Source organism: Nipponia nippon, unplaced genomic scaffold (assembly GCF_047370975.1).
Source record: "Nipponia nippon isolate SJK-2023a ecotype South Korea unplaced genomic scaffold, ASM4737097v1 scaffold_1, whole genome shotgun sequence".
Classification (NCBI taxonomy): domain Eukaryota; kingdom Metazoa; phylum Chordata; class Aves; order Pelecaniformes; family Threskiornithidae; genus Nipponia; species Nipponia nippon.
This window is the reverse complement of record NW_028262290.1, coordinates 8202081-8217823: the sequence shown is the minus strand read 5'-3', so window position 1 is coordinate 8217823 and position 15743 is coordinate 8202081. Positions and strand designations below refer to the sequence as shown.

Genomic DNA, 15743 nt, shown 5'->3' with positions numbered 1-15743 from the left:
ACACTGCGTGAGTGTATGCACATTATAACCGCTCTGGGTATACACAAGTCTAGAATGTCCCAGATCAACTATACCTTGCAAGCAGAAAGGATGCTGCCACGTGGTAGGAAAAGAAGGCAACACTGATGTAAAGAAAACTATTGTTTTTTCTTCGTCTTCCACGAAAAGCATGTAAATAATTTCACTTCTAAAAAAGCACCTTAACAATGAAGAACAAAATCGCATTCCTTAGTTTTAAAATATTTCTTATTCAGAATACCGTAATATATTTTTTAAAACATACTTTTGAAACAAATGCAAGTAGGGTTGATGTAGAAAACATTTTTCCTCAAAAGATTATTCATGTGATAATGTTGGATCAGAACAAGATCACAAAGCAGTGTCCTGCACAAAGAGGGCTTCCCGTCAGGCGTGCAGCCCCTTGCATAGTCTCAAAGAAAACATGTAACAGGGCACATTGAAGAAGTAGGCCAGACCTGGTTTTAACACAATGGAATTCAGAGCTGGAAGGCTTACTGAATAAGACAGGAGCCTTTAAAACATGATCTCTTCATCTTTGTAACCACAACAGAAAATGACAGATGTTCAAAGAGATTGGCTGCAACTAGTTCTATAGTAATTAGGACAGGAACATATTTTCATTTTACCACAATCATTTATTTAGGAAGGAAGTGAATTCAGTTCCAAGGAACGAAGTAAAGTAACAATAGTACCAGACCTCATTTTACTCTCTCAAGATCCAAAGAATCTGAGCATATTGGGAAAACTGAAGGAAGAAAATGGATACAGACGTACTCTAGTGGAAAATGCTATGAGAGGGATCAAATATTTAGTTGCCGTAACTCATGTATTCCCTGTACAGAAGTATGCAGAGAGCACTCAGGTAAGAACTCTCACCTATGCCTTCAAATACTGCCACACAATTCCAAACGTTATGATGATGACACTGAATTTAGACAAACATACCGTTTTGTTTGTTACTTACCAGCTCTGTGTGAACTTTAAGATGTGCCTGGAGCTTGTATTTATCTGGAGTAGAGTAGTCGCAATGTTCTGTGGGACATTTCAGCAAAATATTACTGTGTTTCTGAATGACATGACGCTTAAGGCAGTTTTTGGTGATGGAAGAATAATTGCACTGGGAGCAGTAATATAAATGTTCTCGAGTGTGCGTACGAACGTGCATGTCATAATGCACTTGGTACCAAAACAACTTGCCTGAAAATAAAATTAGACAGAAAGATCAGTGAAAATTCCAACACATACTCAGTTTTCTTTTTGGGCAAAACACAGTTCGAATCCTGTCCCTTTTGACTTTAATGAAAACTTGTCCTAAAGACCCTTCACTACTGAAAATATGTTTACAAAACTACTTTCATATAAAAAGATTATGTCATATGTCCTGAAACAGACTCTTCAAGGGCAACTTTAATACATACCAATGATCTTTCTCCTAATGAGGAAGTCCTTTAAATCTGTTCTCCTATACAAAAAATCTGAATGCAATTGTACACTAAAAGAGATTGTCAAAATCTTTATTACTTCCTTTCATATTATTCCTTCCTAAAAGCTTTTCTGACATAATGGCACCAAAAAGTGCATAGCAATTCATCTAACGGATAATGTTACGGTGTTTCAAAAACCCTTTTTTTTTTTTCCCCCCAAACTTTGATTCCTTTCCCTTGTCAAGAATGAAGGCTACAAAATACATCCCAAATTGTTTCCCTTGCAGCTATGCAAACACAAAAATTTTCAGTTAGAATAAATGGGAACGGTGTATTCTTCCCACTTTCATAAACTCAAAAAACCAATTACAATCAGAACAGTCTTGATCTGATACTACGTAATGAAAATTTTCATCTCAAAAAACTGGTTCAAAACAAGTCACAAAAAAAATGCCAGTATATTCTATCGTATGGAACATATATTATCAAACATCCTTCTATACTATGAATTCTATACTAGAATAGTATAGAATATTCTATACTTCTATACTAGACTGAATTCTATTCTATACTTCTATATTAGACTCTGAATTTTATACTAAGCTGATGATAAAGCTTAAACATCAAAGCATGAACTGATTAATGCTGATCACTTGCCCAGATCACCTGTGTTTGGCCCCAGTGAAAGTTATGAGGTGGGGAGAGGCACGTGGACAGAAATAATCTATCAAATTTCACATCAACAGAAAATTAAGCCTAGCAAAGCACTGGTATGCTGTAGTCTGCTCATCGTTTTTTTGAGGAGATCTGAGTCATTTCACACTATTTATACAGCCCAAAGTAAATCTTGCTGGACCCCAGAATCCATACTGAACTACAAAATTAATACTGCTACAAAGATACACAAATATATCAAAAACTAAACCAGCGGAGCAGGAAAAAGATGGCCCACTATATAACATTAAAAAAAAAAAAAAACACCACAACAAAAACCATCATTCTACTACTCCTTACCACAATATTCACATTCCAAGTCTCCATAAACTTTCCTTATCCTCTCACACAACTCCGTGTTCATTTGTCTCTTCTGCAAGCTATCCAAGATCTGCATAAAGGCAACAGCTCCGCTCCCACTGTCTGATGTAACTGCATTAGAAGAGGCTGCCTGCAGACCGATGGCTGCATTAGCTTCTGGTGCTGGCAAAGGGTTCGGGGTTTCTGTTGAATTTTGAATGGGCGGATTGCTTGTTTCTGATTCACTAGAAGGAACAGATTGATTTCTCTCTTCAGAGACTGAAAGGTTCTCCGTCATTGCATTGTTCTGACTCGGATTTAAACTTTTGTCTTCGGTCAGCAAAAGCTGAATTTCTTCACCCTGCTCATTTACAGAACTGCAGTGATTAACCTCCTCTTCATGTGCAGGAGAAACTTTTAACTCTTCAGAACCAGAAGTACCATTTTTCAGCAGAAAGCAATCTGATGATACACAGGGTTGAATGTTTGGGACTGCTATGTCCGTTGTCTCACACAGCGTCTCTGTTACATTCTCCACCGGAGGATTTTCAAATTCTAACAAAGGAACTGTATCAATTTTTAAGTCACCATTATGTTGACCATTATGGTTTACATCTGCAGCTGTTGATTCACTTTTACGAGCAGATGGTTGCGGTGTGTTAATAGCATCAGTACTCATGATAGTCGATTCATCTGCACTTTGTGATAGCTGTTCACCAAGGGCTTCTGGCTGGATATCACCTCCTGGCTCAAGGAGGCAGAAACTCTGATTGATAGAACTGTTAAAAACAGAAGTCTCAGGCAAATCTGCATGCACTTCTTTGATGTGAGCACGGAGTCTTACAGAACTGACAAATTTCTTCAGGCACACAGAACACACATAAACAAATGGGTGCTTTCGCACATGAAGCTCAAGAGCTTGGTATTTAGTGGCTCCATGACCACAGAGCTCACAAGCAAAGGGCCTTTCGTCACCATGAACAAGCATGTGACGGTCTCGATCGAGTTCGTTTTTGAATTTGCGTTCACAAATATGGCAGTCATAAAGAAGTTGTCTTTTGCCCTCTCGTGTCATTAAACGAAGCTCATCAAAAACATCTTTCACTTTTTTATCTTGAAGGTCATGTGTTTCCTTGATGTGCTTGATCAGATTTTTAACATCTGAGTATTTCTTTTTGCAGAAGCGACAATGCTGCTTAATTTTCTTATGAACTCTTTCAATATGGACTTTGAGATGGCCTTTGCTGAGACAAGTGAACGTACAATAATCGCAGCTAAACTTCTCCCCTGTATGTTTCCGCATGTGAACATTAAGGTTGGCTTTGATAGCACTGGCATAACTGCAGTATGAACACTTGTAAGGCTTTTCATTTGTATGAATCCTCAAATGTGCTTGGAGGGAGTGTTTAAATTTGAACACCTTGTTACAGTATTCACATGTAAAAATCTTCAGCTGAGTTGGACCCAACCTAAAAAGAAAACAAACCAGTTTTATTTACAATACTGAGACTCAGTGACATAATATGTCAAAATTTCCCTAGATATTCATAATGGACAGAAACGTTTATTTTAAAAAGGTATTCTCCACAGGCTTTTTAAATTCTGCAACTTATGCACAAGATTATTTTCAGCTGTTCCTTTATTTAAAAGGCTCAGAAAATATTTTGGTTTCAGGAAACTGGGTAGGGAAGCATTTCAGTCATATTTTGCATGAATATAAATGCAAGTACTTCAAAATTACCTGCTAGATTTCATTGCCTGTTCATACGGGGTTTGCTGAATGGCATATTCTTGATATCCTCTTCGTTGTGATGGGTCTTGAACTGTTGCCTCTGGAGGTGTGGGTTCACTTTCTTGGGGAGCAGCCTCAACAGGAACAATTTTTGTGGCTCCTAAAAGCAAGAACAAAAATTGTTCATTAAAAATGTCATATTAAAGTGTGCATTGTCTATAATATACAAGTGTAAACAAAACATAAAACTCTGTAATCATTAGTCCCACTATTTTAATTTCTGTTGTTAAGATCATGTGTATAAAATGATGGACACACTTACCAGAAGTACTTACACCACAGATCTGCTTAAATAACATGCCAGGACTGCTGGTTCTGAGGGTTATTCATGGTGCGTGATGCCTACTATTATGAGATCCTATATCCAAATACTTCCACCTTTAAAAAACTGTAACTTTTCAAAATGAAATTTTAATTTTTCTGTTTCTGCCTCATACTACATCCTTTCAAACTTCAGTCAAGCTGTTTAATCAGTTCCACAAATAAAGCTGGGGAAAAGACACTGTTTAGTCTCTATTTAAAAGTCTGCACGTCTTTTCCTTAAACAGATCTTTTATTGCTTATATTTTGGGGCATGCTGCCATCCCCTCAGAATAAAAGAATACATTCCATGTGCACTTCTCAATCTCCATTAGAAGCAGGAGTAAAGGGGCTCTGCCAAACGCAGTCAGATCAGATTCTTCTTTCCCTCAAAGCTTTACAGTTAGTTGAGGCAAAAATAAGCATGTTTTGAGATGTGATTGAGTTGAGGTTATTTAGCTGGATGTTCTTTATTTTCTGAACAGTGGCAGGAAAAACTTAATGCCGGGCATCCATAGTTAGCATTGAAGGTAATGAAAATCCATATAAATATTAATTTACACTGAAAAAAACAAAACCAAAACAACCTCATGTATATCGAATCAAGCAACCATTACTGATTGATCCCCTTCTTTTCAACTTGTCTGTCTGTAACTCATCCACCCACGTGTTCAATGGGAATGCTATTATCCTCAAAAGTTGAAATTCTACATATTTGTATACATATGTATTTATGTATTTATATAATTTACATACATTTATGTATTCATTCACATATATATTACAATTATATAAATATTTGTGAAATCTTCATAGTCTACTAACAAGTACTACAGAAAAATCTTTGAAAAAAAATTTTGCTTTTATTCAGATACTAAAAAAAGAATAGCAAATGAGGGACCAGATACTGAAAAGAAAACAGAACATTGAATATGTAGTAATAGATGAACACCCATCCATCCTAGGGAAAAAGTATTACAGGACCTGTAGTTAAAGATTGTTCTATCATATACTGGGGACAAGGAAGCAAGAGAGGTTGCACATGAAAATAACTCTGAATTAAATAACAAAGTTAACAACTTCAGGTAAAACTGAAATTTGCTAAGTTTCCATTTATTTTCTTTTTCTTCAATATTACGTTAATATCTGATCTCATTTCAACTCATCTGATTACAAGCTGAGGGGAAGAAAAAGTACAATGCCCCTTTGTGACAGAGAAAAGAATGTACAGTAAGAATCAAAGAAATCTGAGACACGAAAGCCTAGAAAGAGCCTAGAAAGCAAAACACAGTCTTTTATATATATATTATATTATAATAATGTTAATAATTATACATTATATAATTATTATTGCATTATTATATACAATATATAAATAATATAAATACTCAACATATTTTTAACAGACTATCACTGTTATTCATATATAAGTATATATAAAATGAAACACCTGAATAGAAAAAAGAAAGTTCAAAGAATGATGCATGATCCATTCCTTTAACAAAAGGATGAAATTAATTCTTGTTCCACTCAAAGAGCACATTCCTGAAGATACTATTTACAAAATATATGCAGTATTAACATAAAGCCTCTGAAACAACAATTATAAGAGCAACAAAACTAAACCACAGAGACTACACCGTCCAAAGAAAACCAGGTGGTTAGCAAATAAATCTAGCTTCCCTAAAAAAACTTTCAGCCTTCAGACTAGCAAAAGCATCAGGAAAAAGGCAGGTAGACTATATGGGAAACATCAATAATAAGTGGGGGTTACCCAACAACATGTCTGAAAGACTTAGGGACATTAAGTTAAGGAAAGCAGTGCTGTAGACAAGACAAGGGAGAAAGATGGATATCCTGTGGGTCCTTCAGAGTGATTTAAAGTGGGAAATTGAGATATTTTGAGAAGAGGCCATTTAGGAGTATGTAAGGCTATTGAAGCTTTTTCTATCAGATGGGACATCAGCCAACTCTATCAATAAACAGGCTGTAATAGCTCTGTTGCTCACTGAACTGGCTGGATCTAAAGATGGCTTTTTCGACTACTGTTTTTTAATAATGCTTTCAGTTCTGTGCTAAAGATTCTGCCAGTTGATCAGAACTGATCTTCCAGGTTTTCAACCTAAATGTCACCAGAGCATATAACCTCTATTCTTCCTGGCACTCCCTCTCCCACAAATGCCAGGTTGTCCAGCAGGACTGCATCTCCCAAATTGCACTGCAGTAGCCCGGTGAGATGGGAGCTTGTCATTACAGCACAGGAGATGTGGTTCAATCAGTGGGTTTAGTATAAACATCATAAAACAGACATTAGACACCAGACCAGTGTTCCCATACTTCAATATTTTTAAAATAGAAGCAAATTCTTCTATATTTAGAAAGACTCAGTTAAAAGAAAATAGATCTTGAACTGCTCTATATGCATGGCTACCTCTTTCAGGCCTCCCATTTCCTGAACGTGAGATAAAGATCCTCATTAAATGCCCTGCACCAAACCTCCTCTGCACCCTTCTGCCTTTCAGGATGTTTAAGCATTTCCTGAAAAGACTGTTGAGCTGTTTAATAGGCTTTTGTTTTATCAGTACAAAATTTTAATCACCTAAATTAGGTAGACTAGATAAGTACTAGCTCACCAGTATTTTACATACTTGAAGTGGAAAGAACACCCCGGGTCATCCTAACACTACCACCTACATTCCCCATGCAGTGAATAGAGGCAAATACCTCTAAAAGCCTAAAGAAGGAGATCCAATTCTACGAACATATTGATAGAGTACTTGCTCACAGCAGGCATTCACATGCCCTCATGTTAGGTAGTTACTTAGAAGATACAGAAGCATTAAGAAACATTAGATGCCTCCATCCACTTGGGATGCTGCCTAAGTATGGGCTACTAATCACAGAATCATAGACTCCTTTAGGTTGGAAAAGACCCTTAAGATCATCAAGTCCAACTATTAACCTATCACTGCCAAGTCCACCACTAAACCATGTCCCTAAGCACCACGCCTACCTGTCTTTTAAACACCTCCAGGGATGGGGACTCAACCACGTCCCTGGGCAGCACGTTCCAGTGCCTGACTAACCTTTTCCATGAAGAAATTTTTCCTAATACCCAACCTAAACTTCCCCTGGCACAGATTGAGGCCATTGCCTCTTGTCCTGTCGCTTGTCACCTGGGAGAAGAGACCGACCCCCACCTCGCTACAACCTCCTTTCAGGTAGCTGTAGAGAGCAAGAAGGTCTCCCCTCAGCCTCCTCTTCTCCAGACTAAACAACCCCAGCTCCCTCAGCCGCTCCTCATAAGACTTGTGCTCCAGACCCTTCACCAACTTCGTTGCCCTTCTTTGGACACGCTCCAGCACCTCGATGTCCTTCTTGTAGTGAGGGGCCCAAAACTTAAAAACAGTACTCGAGGTGCGGCCTCACCAATGCTGAGTACAGGGGGATGATCACTGCCCTAGTCCTGCTGGCCACGCTATTTCTGATACAAGCCAGGATGCCATTGGCCCTCTTGGCCACCTGGGCACACTGCTGGCTCATATTCAGCCTCCTGTCGACTAACACCCCCAGGTCCTTTTCTGCCAGGCAGCTCTCCAGCCACTCCTCCCCCAGCCTGTAGCGTTGCATGGGGTTGTTGTGACCCAAGTGCAGGACCCAGCCCTTGGCCTTGTTGAACCTCATACAGTTGGCATCGGCCCATCAATCCAGCCTGTCCAGGTCCCTCTGTAGGGCCTTCCTACCCTCCAGCAGATCAACACTCCCAAATGGACCAGTAGCCACAGCAATCACTGCTATATTATAAACTAATGACTTACACATGTGCCCAGAAAGTGAGGAACTTCGTTTCTAGGCTCTACCCAACCTAGCAGGTAGTGAAACTTCATCTCATATCTGTCGTGGTTTAACCCCAGCCAGCAACTAAGCACCACGCAGCCGCTCGCTCACTCCCCCCTTGGTGGGATGGGGAGAGAATCAGAAGGGTAAAAGGGAGAAAACTCGTGGGTTGAGATAAGAACAGTTTAATAATTGAAGTAAAATAAATTAGAACAGTTAAATAGGCAAAGCAAAAACCGTGCACACAAACAAAGCAAAGCAAGGAATTCATTCACTACTTCCCGTCGGCAGGCAGGTGTTCAGCCCTCCCCAGGAAAGCAGGGCTCCATCACGCGTAACGGTTACTTGGGAAGACAAACGCTATCATGCCCGATGTCCCCCCCCTCCTTCTTCTTCCCCCAGCTTATATAGTGAGCATGACGTCATATGGTATGGAATAGCCCTTTGGCCAGTCTGGGTTGGCTGTCCCGGCTGTGCCCCCTCCCAGCTTCTTGTGCACTCCGCAGAGCCTAGGAAGCTGACAAGTCCTTGACCAGTGTGAGCGCCACTTAGCAACTATTTAGCAACAGCTTAGCACTACTTAGCAAGAACCAAAACATCAGTGTATCATCGACATTGTTCTCATCCTAAACCCAAAAGCAGTCCCATACCGGCTACCAAGATGAAAATTAACTCTATCCCAGCTGAAACCAGGACAACATCCCAAGAGAATGCCCTCAGTGTTCATGTCTCTAAAAGCAGCCGCAGGCTAGGGAAAAGTGTAAGAACAAGGCAAACAGTTACAAGGTCTGGTTTTCCATTAAAAATATATGCCAATAAGGAAGATAAAAGTTTTCCTAACTGTTTCCCTGGACAATCATTTCAAGAAGTCAGAGTATAAAAATATGTTGTGGTTTAACCTGGCAGGCAGCTAAACACCACATAGTCATTCGCTTACTCCCCCTGCCCCCAGTGGGATGGGGGAGAGAATCGGGAGGAAAAAAAAAAAAAAAGAAAAATAGGATTTGTGGGTTGAGATAAAGACAGCTTAATAAGACAGGAAAGGAAGGGAAAATAATAATAATAATAATAATAGAACATACAAAATAAGTGATGCACAATGCACTTCCTCACCACCCACCGACTGATGCCCAGCCAGTCTCTGAGCAGCAACCCCCAGCCAGCTTTCCCCCAGTTTCTATGCTCAGCATGATGCCATATGGTATGGAACGGCCCTTTGGCCAGTCTGGGTCAGCTCTCCTGGCTGTGCTCCCTCCCAGCTTCTTGTGCATCTCCAGCCTTCTCAGTCGGTAGAGCACAAGAAGCTGAAAAGTCCTTGACTAGTGTAAGCACTGCTTAGCAACAACTAAAACATCAGTGTGTTATCAACATTATCCTCATGCTAAATCCAAAACACAGCACTATACCAGCTACTAGGAAGAAAATTAACTCTATCCCACCCGAAACCAGGACAAAATACCAGGGCGAAAAAAAAGAGGTTAACTGTACTGTTTTTTCCTTTAAACAAAATCCTTCCTCCAGCACTATTATATCTCTATTTTAAATGCAGAATGGACTTCAACTAGACTTTATTTATGCCTTTTGCTTTCCTCTTTTCAGTCAACACCATCTGTTCTAAGTAAATCTGCTTTAAGAGTAATAAGATTTGGAGTTCCTCGTGACATTCTGACAACAACTTCTACAGATAAGCATTACCCAACATGCCTCATCTCTGGCTCAAACTCAGTGATGGCCTCTGATCTCTTACAGTCTGTCCCTTAGAAAAGTATCTTGCCCTTCACTATAGGACTCTTCAAAACTTATCAACAGTCTAACAGGTAATCACAATGGAAGGAATTATTAGGAATGGATCAAAAACAGAACAGGAGACATCATCAACCAAATTCCTACTAAAATCCAACTAAATTTTGTGAACCTCCTACAACTTCAAGTATGTATGACAAGAAGGATATACTAGAAAACAGTAACAAAGAGAAAATCAGAAGTATTTTGTTTGGAAAAGGGATACATATCTGAGAGACCTTCAGCCTGGAAGAGAGAAAAAAATGAAGGCGGAATAAAGACCTCTAAAACTAGCAGTACTGTGAAAAAAATGTGAATAATCATTCTCTATCTCATAAACCACAAACAAAGAGCAGTTCGAAGAAATAACCAGTCAGCAGGCTTAAAACAAAACAAAAGAATGTACCCTTTCCCCCTGTGTGTAATTAAATCATGGAACAATTACTGCACTATGCTACAGAGACTGAAAATATAAATGTATCCAAGAAGGGATTTAGATAAATTAACAGATATGTATTAAATATGATGACCCAGATGCAACCACCAGCTCAATGCCTGTCAAAATCTGGGAGGCTTTACATGATAAGTTTCTTATTTCCTTCCTATAGAGATGCTGCAAGCTGCCTTTAGAGACAACAGATGCAACTAGATCAATCTTTAAGCTATGGATTTTTTTTTTCTTTTTACATTTACAAAACCTTCCGAATGTAGGTACTTTGGTCTGTATAGGTGAAATAATTATTTAAGGGTACGAAGTGAATATTTGTTTCTTACGATCTCTTTTTGAATGAATGTATTTTTTTCCATTTCTACAATATCCGATGGAATGTGCTCCAAATGCATATGACCCCTGGTAAGACAGTTCTGAAAGTGAAACCAACAGAAACTAACCCTACCCATAACTCTCAGTTTCCCATGCAAACCCACCCCTCACCCCCAAAATACAGCTTTAAATAAAGCCGAAGAACCATTTAATATTTTCATAGGTTTGCTCACGATGAAGTTAAACATATTTTAACTGAATTACAGACCTATGTGTGGTGGGATGAAGATTACTACCCCTTTCAACAGAGCTGGACATTAGACTGGCTGAGCTAAATCAATCTGTAACCCCATGGTAATATAGATACCTGCTCACATTCAGAAGGGAAAGCTTTAATTTTCCTAACTTTGTTTAATTCCACATTTGCTTTAAATCAACATAAGGTCAGCTTCTTTTCTCTAGCCCTCCACTCAACTACATGTTCCTGATGCCTTAGAAGTGCCAGCATAGGAGTTTGTGAAGATGAAGAGGATCAGAGAATGGATCGGACTACAATTTACACCATGTGTCTCCTTCTGCAAATATACAATTAGTTTTCTAGTGTGTTTTACCACACAACTGCATAAACATGTGCAATGCTCCAAAGGACAGGAATTTGCGGCCAGGGGGTGGGGTGGGAGGACAGCACTGCCCCTGGGACAGCAGTCTATATGTACCGGGCTTAATGACTTAAGCCACTCCGCTACTTTGAGGAGGGGTAGTCTCAATCCTCCTCCTTTCCCCTGGGAGACTCATTTTGGCACTGCTTTCCCAGTTTCCAAAATTGTGTGGCCCCAATGTGAGACAATTGCGTAAGCAAAACTGGTAGGAAAAAAATTCTCTGTCAGATAAAATGAGTATGTGTATGTGCACATGTATGTGTATTTATTCTGCCAGTGTTTTGAATCAGTTTACCACAGGCTGACACAAGCACTAGTGCTGGTGCAAGAAAGGGGAAGCGAACTGGGAAATAAGAGACAAGCAGGAAAGCTCCCTTGGCAACAGTCGGATATTAAATCCATTCAGATGTGTCATAAACCCACAAGCATCCTTCCGTGAGCTACAAAAAAAAAAGTCATCTTCAACAGAAACAACTGTTATCAGTTTAACAGAAATGACTGTCATCGGTTAAGCTAAGTCAGTCCCAAAACAGTAAGCAAAATGACATTCTTCCACTTCTTCCCCGCTTCCCAAAATCTTGATGGGAGAAGGAACCAAGTGTTCATAAACTGCAGCACAGGGTACAGCAGCAGCAGAACACAGCTGGCCTTTTATGGAAAGTGGCTCCTCAGTGGAAATTGGGACGAGAAAAACCTGTACAGCATTGTATTAAGAATTTGTAGGAGAAAAAATCCAACTCCTTTAGAAATCAAAAAATAATTAGCATCAAGAATTTAAATACTTGATGTTATTTTTGTACATCTTAAGCTCTATCAAAAAAACCAAGAAGCCTACTATTGACCATCTTTACGAACTTAAAACAACTCTCCTAGTAACAAGCCGAGTCTTTAAAATATTACAGGACTCAGATAAAACAACAATTTAAATATTCAAAGTAGCATCTCTCCTGAGTCAAACTAATTGAGCATGAATAATAAATTTGTTTTAGAAGCCTTGATAATATTACAGAATTTAAACATGGGAAATAAAATACATGAAAAAACAGAAGACTGAATATTTGGCAGAGTTTACTCCCTGGTTCTTAAAAACAGACTATGAACAAAAGTATCTGCCATTCACCACAAAGTATTTTTAGATGTGCATATAATTGTAGTTATTCATTCTCATTATTAATTGCAATGCTTACAAAAAACTGTACTCCTTTTAATCTGATACAAAGCACACATGTTCATGAACAGAGCACTCCCTCTCTTCAAGGTCTTTGGGTCCCTCCAGTTGTAGAATCATTGAACCGTTTGGGTTGGAAGGGATCTTCATCCAGCCCCCCTGCCATGGGCAGGGACACCTTCCACTAGACCAGCTTGCTCAAAGCCCCATCCAGCCTGGCCTTCAACACTTCCAGGGAGGGGACATCCACAACTTCTCTGGGCAACCTCTTCCAGTGCCTCACCACCCTCATAGTGAAGAACTTCTTCCTCATATCTAATCTAAATCTACCCTCTCTCAGTTTAAAACTGTTACCCCTTGTCCTATCAATACACTTCCTGACCAAGAGTCCCTCCCCATCTTTGCTGTAGGCCCCCTTTAAGTACTGGAAGGCTGCTATAAGGTATACCCGCAGCCCTCTCTTCTCCTGGCTGAACAACCCCAACTGTCTCAGCCTTTCCTCATAGCAGAGGTGTTCCAGCCGTCTGATCATTTTTGTGGCCCTCCTTTGGACCCCCTCCAACAGGTCCATGTCTTTCCTGTGCTGAGGGCTCCAGAGCTGAACGCAGTACTTCAGGGGGGTCTCACCAGAGCAGAGCAAAGGGGCAGAATCACCTCCCTCCACCTGCTGGCCACGCTTCTTGTTATGCAGCCCAGGATACGGTTGGCTTTCTGGGCTGTGAGTGCACGTTGCCGGCTCACGTCCAGCTTTTCATTCACCAGTACCCCCAAGTCCTTCTCCGCAGGGCTGCTCTCAATCCACTCATCGCCCAGCCTGTATCCATGTTTGGGATTGCCCCAACCCAGCTGCAAGACCTTGTTCTTGGCCTTGTTGAACTTCACGAGGCTCACACAGGCCCACCTCTCTAGCCTGTAGGTACTTCAACACATGCACAGAAAAAAAAAAAAACCTACCACTTTCATTCAAACTGCATTTACTCTGTGGATTAATGGAAGCTTTCAAATTTCTAAAGCTGTAAATCTATTACCCTTCATATGCCTCCCAAGTAAACATGACAGAAAAGGAACATGGGGGGAAAAAAAAAAAAAAAATCAATGTGGTCCCGCTGTCCTTCCTGGGAAGTTAAAAACTAACTGATCTGTTTGTTCAAAGGGATTTTGAAGACATCGATTTAGTCATAATCTACTGAACACATGACGTAAAGCAGTGTCCAAAACAACAGTGTATAGCAAACTTACAGCAAACTGTTAATGTAATACTCCTAAAAGCATCTTCCATTTAAGAAGGGAGACATACGGTCTGAATACTTCCTCTATACTGTGGATAAAATACAACTAATTCTTAAAGCCTTCTCTATTTTTCTAATTGACAGAATGCTTATCTGACACCTTCAATAGGATTTTACTGCACTGGACATGAAAAGGGATATTTCCATGTATCTTTAAAGCTAGATAACAGGTGGCTACAGAATGCTAATGCTTGCAGAAAGATGACTAAGTTTTGATAGTGCTTAAGCACTTTTAAACTTTATTTTCAACTTAACTTTACAGATTATCTACCACACAGAACAGGGGAAAAGGGGAAAATGTTTTATCTATTCATATTCTTCAACAGCAGTCTATAGCAATAACTCACCTCTTGAGCAAACGATAAATCTCCAGAAAAATGGAATAAAAGACTATGAAAGATCTTTATAAAAACTCCAGGTATGTATTACCAAGGAAGGGGAACAGCCTAAGAATTGATAGTGACATTAAAATATAGTTAGATCATGGAAATTAGTGAAAAACATAGAAGGAAAAGCAATGAAAAATAAATTAAAACATAATTGTATTAAATAAAGTATTTTTCTTTTGACTCTTCAAAGAGTTAGCCACTTACATAATACCTTCTAGAATTTCCAAATTCTGAAAAGTATGATGATAATTCATAACTCTCTTAATAACAATGACTTTTTTATTACATGTATTCTAGCTGGGAACTTGAGCGTAATAAGATTACTAATTGTCAATCAAGTAAATGAGAGGACCTTCAAAAATAGGTGAAGGTTCACATTTGACCATAAATCCCTTTGGTTCATTAAAGCCTTTTGAATGTAATATGTACTATGCACCAATAGCTCCAAAGTTGAAGCTCTTTTAATATTCTGAGTCACTCAAAAAGCATATGTGTAAAGAAAACCCAAGTTTTTTGTTTTCAGAAGAAAAATTTTACTAGGTAGTAATTAAGGCACCAATCTCCTCTAGATTTTCATTTCCTCTCCTGTATCATATGGTGGCCACATTTTTTTCACTATCTGTATTTACTATTATTTCGTTTGCCTCTTTAGGCTAGTTTCCTAAGAAAATGGGTCTTTGATTGCACTGTCTACTGCCTGTCCTTCCCCTCTTGAAAATTCTTCTTGCCAGAAATGTAAAGATCTCAAAGATAAAAATTCTTACAAGGTTCATAAAATTTAGCACCAGGAGGGAGGAGACCCCAATTACAGCTCTTCCCGAAAGCCCTGAGGAAGGGAGGGTGCATGTATAAATCTATAAACTAACACCTATATGAACCCATTTACTAACACCTACATGGGCGCCTTAACCAGGCATCGCATGTTCCCCTTTGCCCAGACAAAGGAGTAGAGGACACGAGGGGAGCCTCACACGTGGCCGTGAGGGGAACGGGCACCAGGATGGGGGAGACGCTACATGCGATGGGGAAGAGGCAAAAGAGGTGGGAGACAGTGGAAAAAGGAGTGTTTAGTAACAGCTAGGGAAGAGCCCAGGGTTACATCACATGAGAGAACGGCACCCGCGGGTAGTAAAACGAAGCAGCACAGACCTCAAACCACCCTGAAGTCAGCTTTCCACACTTCCAGTGCTCACCAGTCCTTTTGCACCTTCCCCCGTATTTACAATATTGCAAGACCAAATTTTTTACAGCTCAGCGTAAGTCCAAAACCCTGTGTGATGTTTCTCAAACAACAAATTTGAAGGT

General features: G+C 39.5%; 1 protein-coding gene across 2 annotated transcripts in view; it reads right to left on the bottom strand.

Moving 5' to 3' along the window:
* ZFAT (zinc finger and AT-hook domain containing) overlaps positions 1-15743 on the bottom strand; it is a 94310-nt gene that overhangs the window by 47842 nt on the left and 30725 nt on the right. For both annotated transcript variants that reach the window (XR_015701465.1, XM_087744454.1), the window contains exons 5-7: positions 4201-4351; positions 2460-3928; positions 986-1218 (exon numbers count right to left, since the gene is read on the bottom strand). Coding sequence is in view for 1 of the 2 variants with exons in the window: in XM_087744454.1 (XP_087600580.1) it covers positions 986-1218; positions 2460-3928; positions 4201-4351 (1853 nt within the window). In the remaining variant the exon portion in view is untranslated. The remainder of the gene's footprint in view (positions 1-985; positions 1219-2459; positions 3929-4200; positions 4352-15743) is intronic.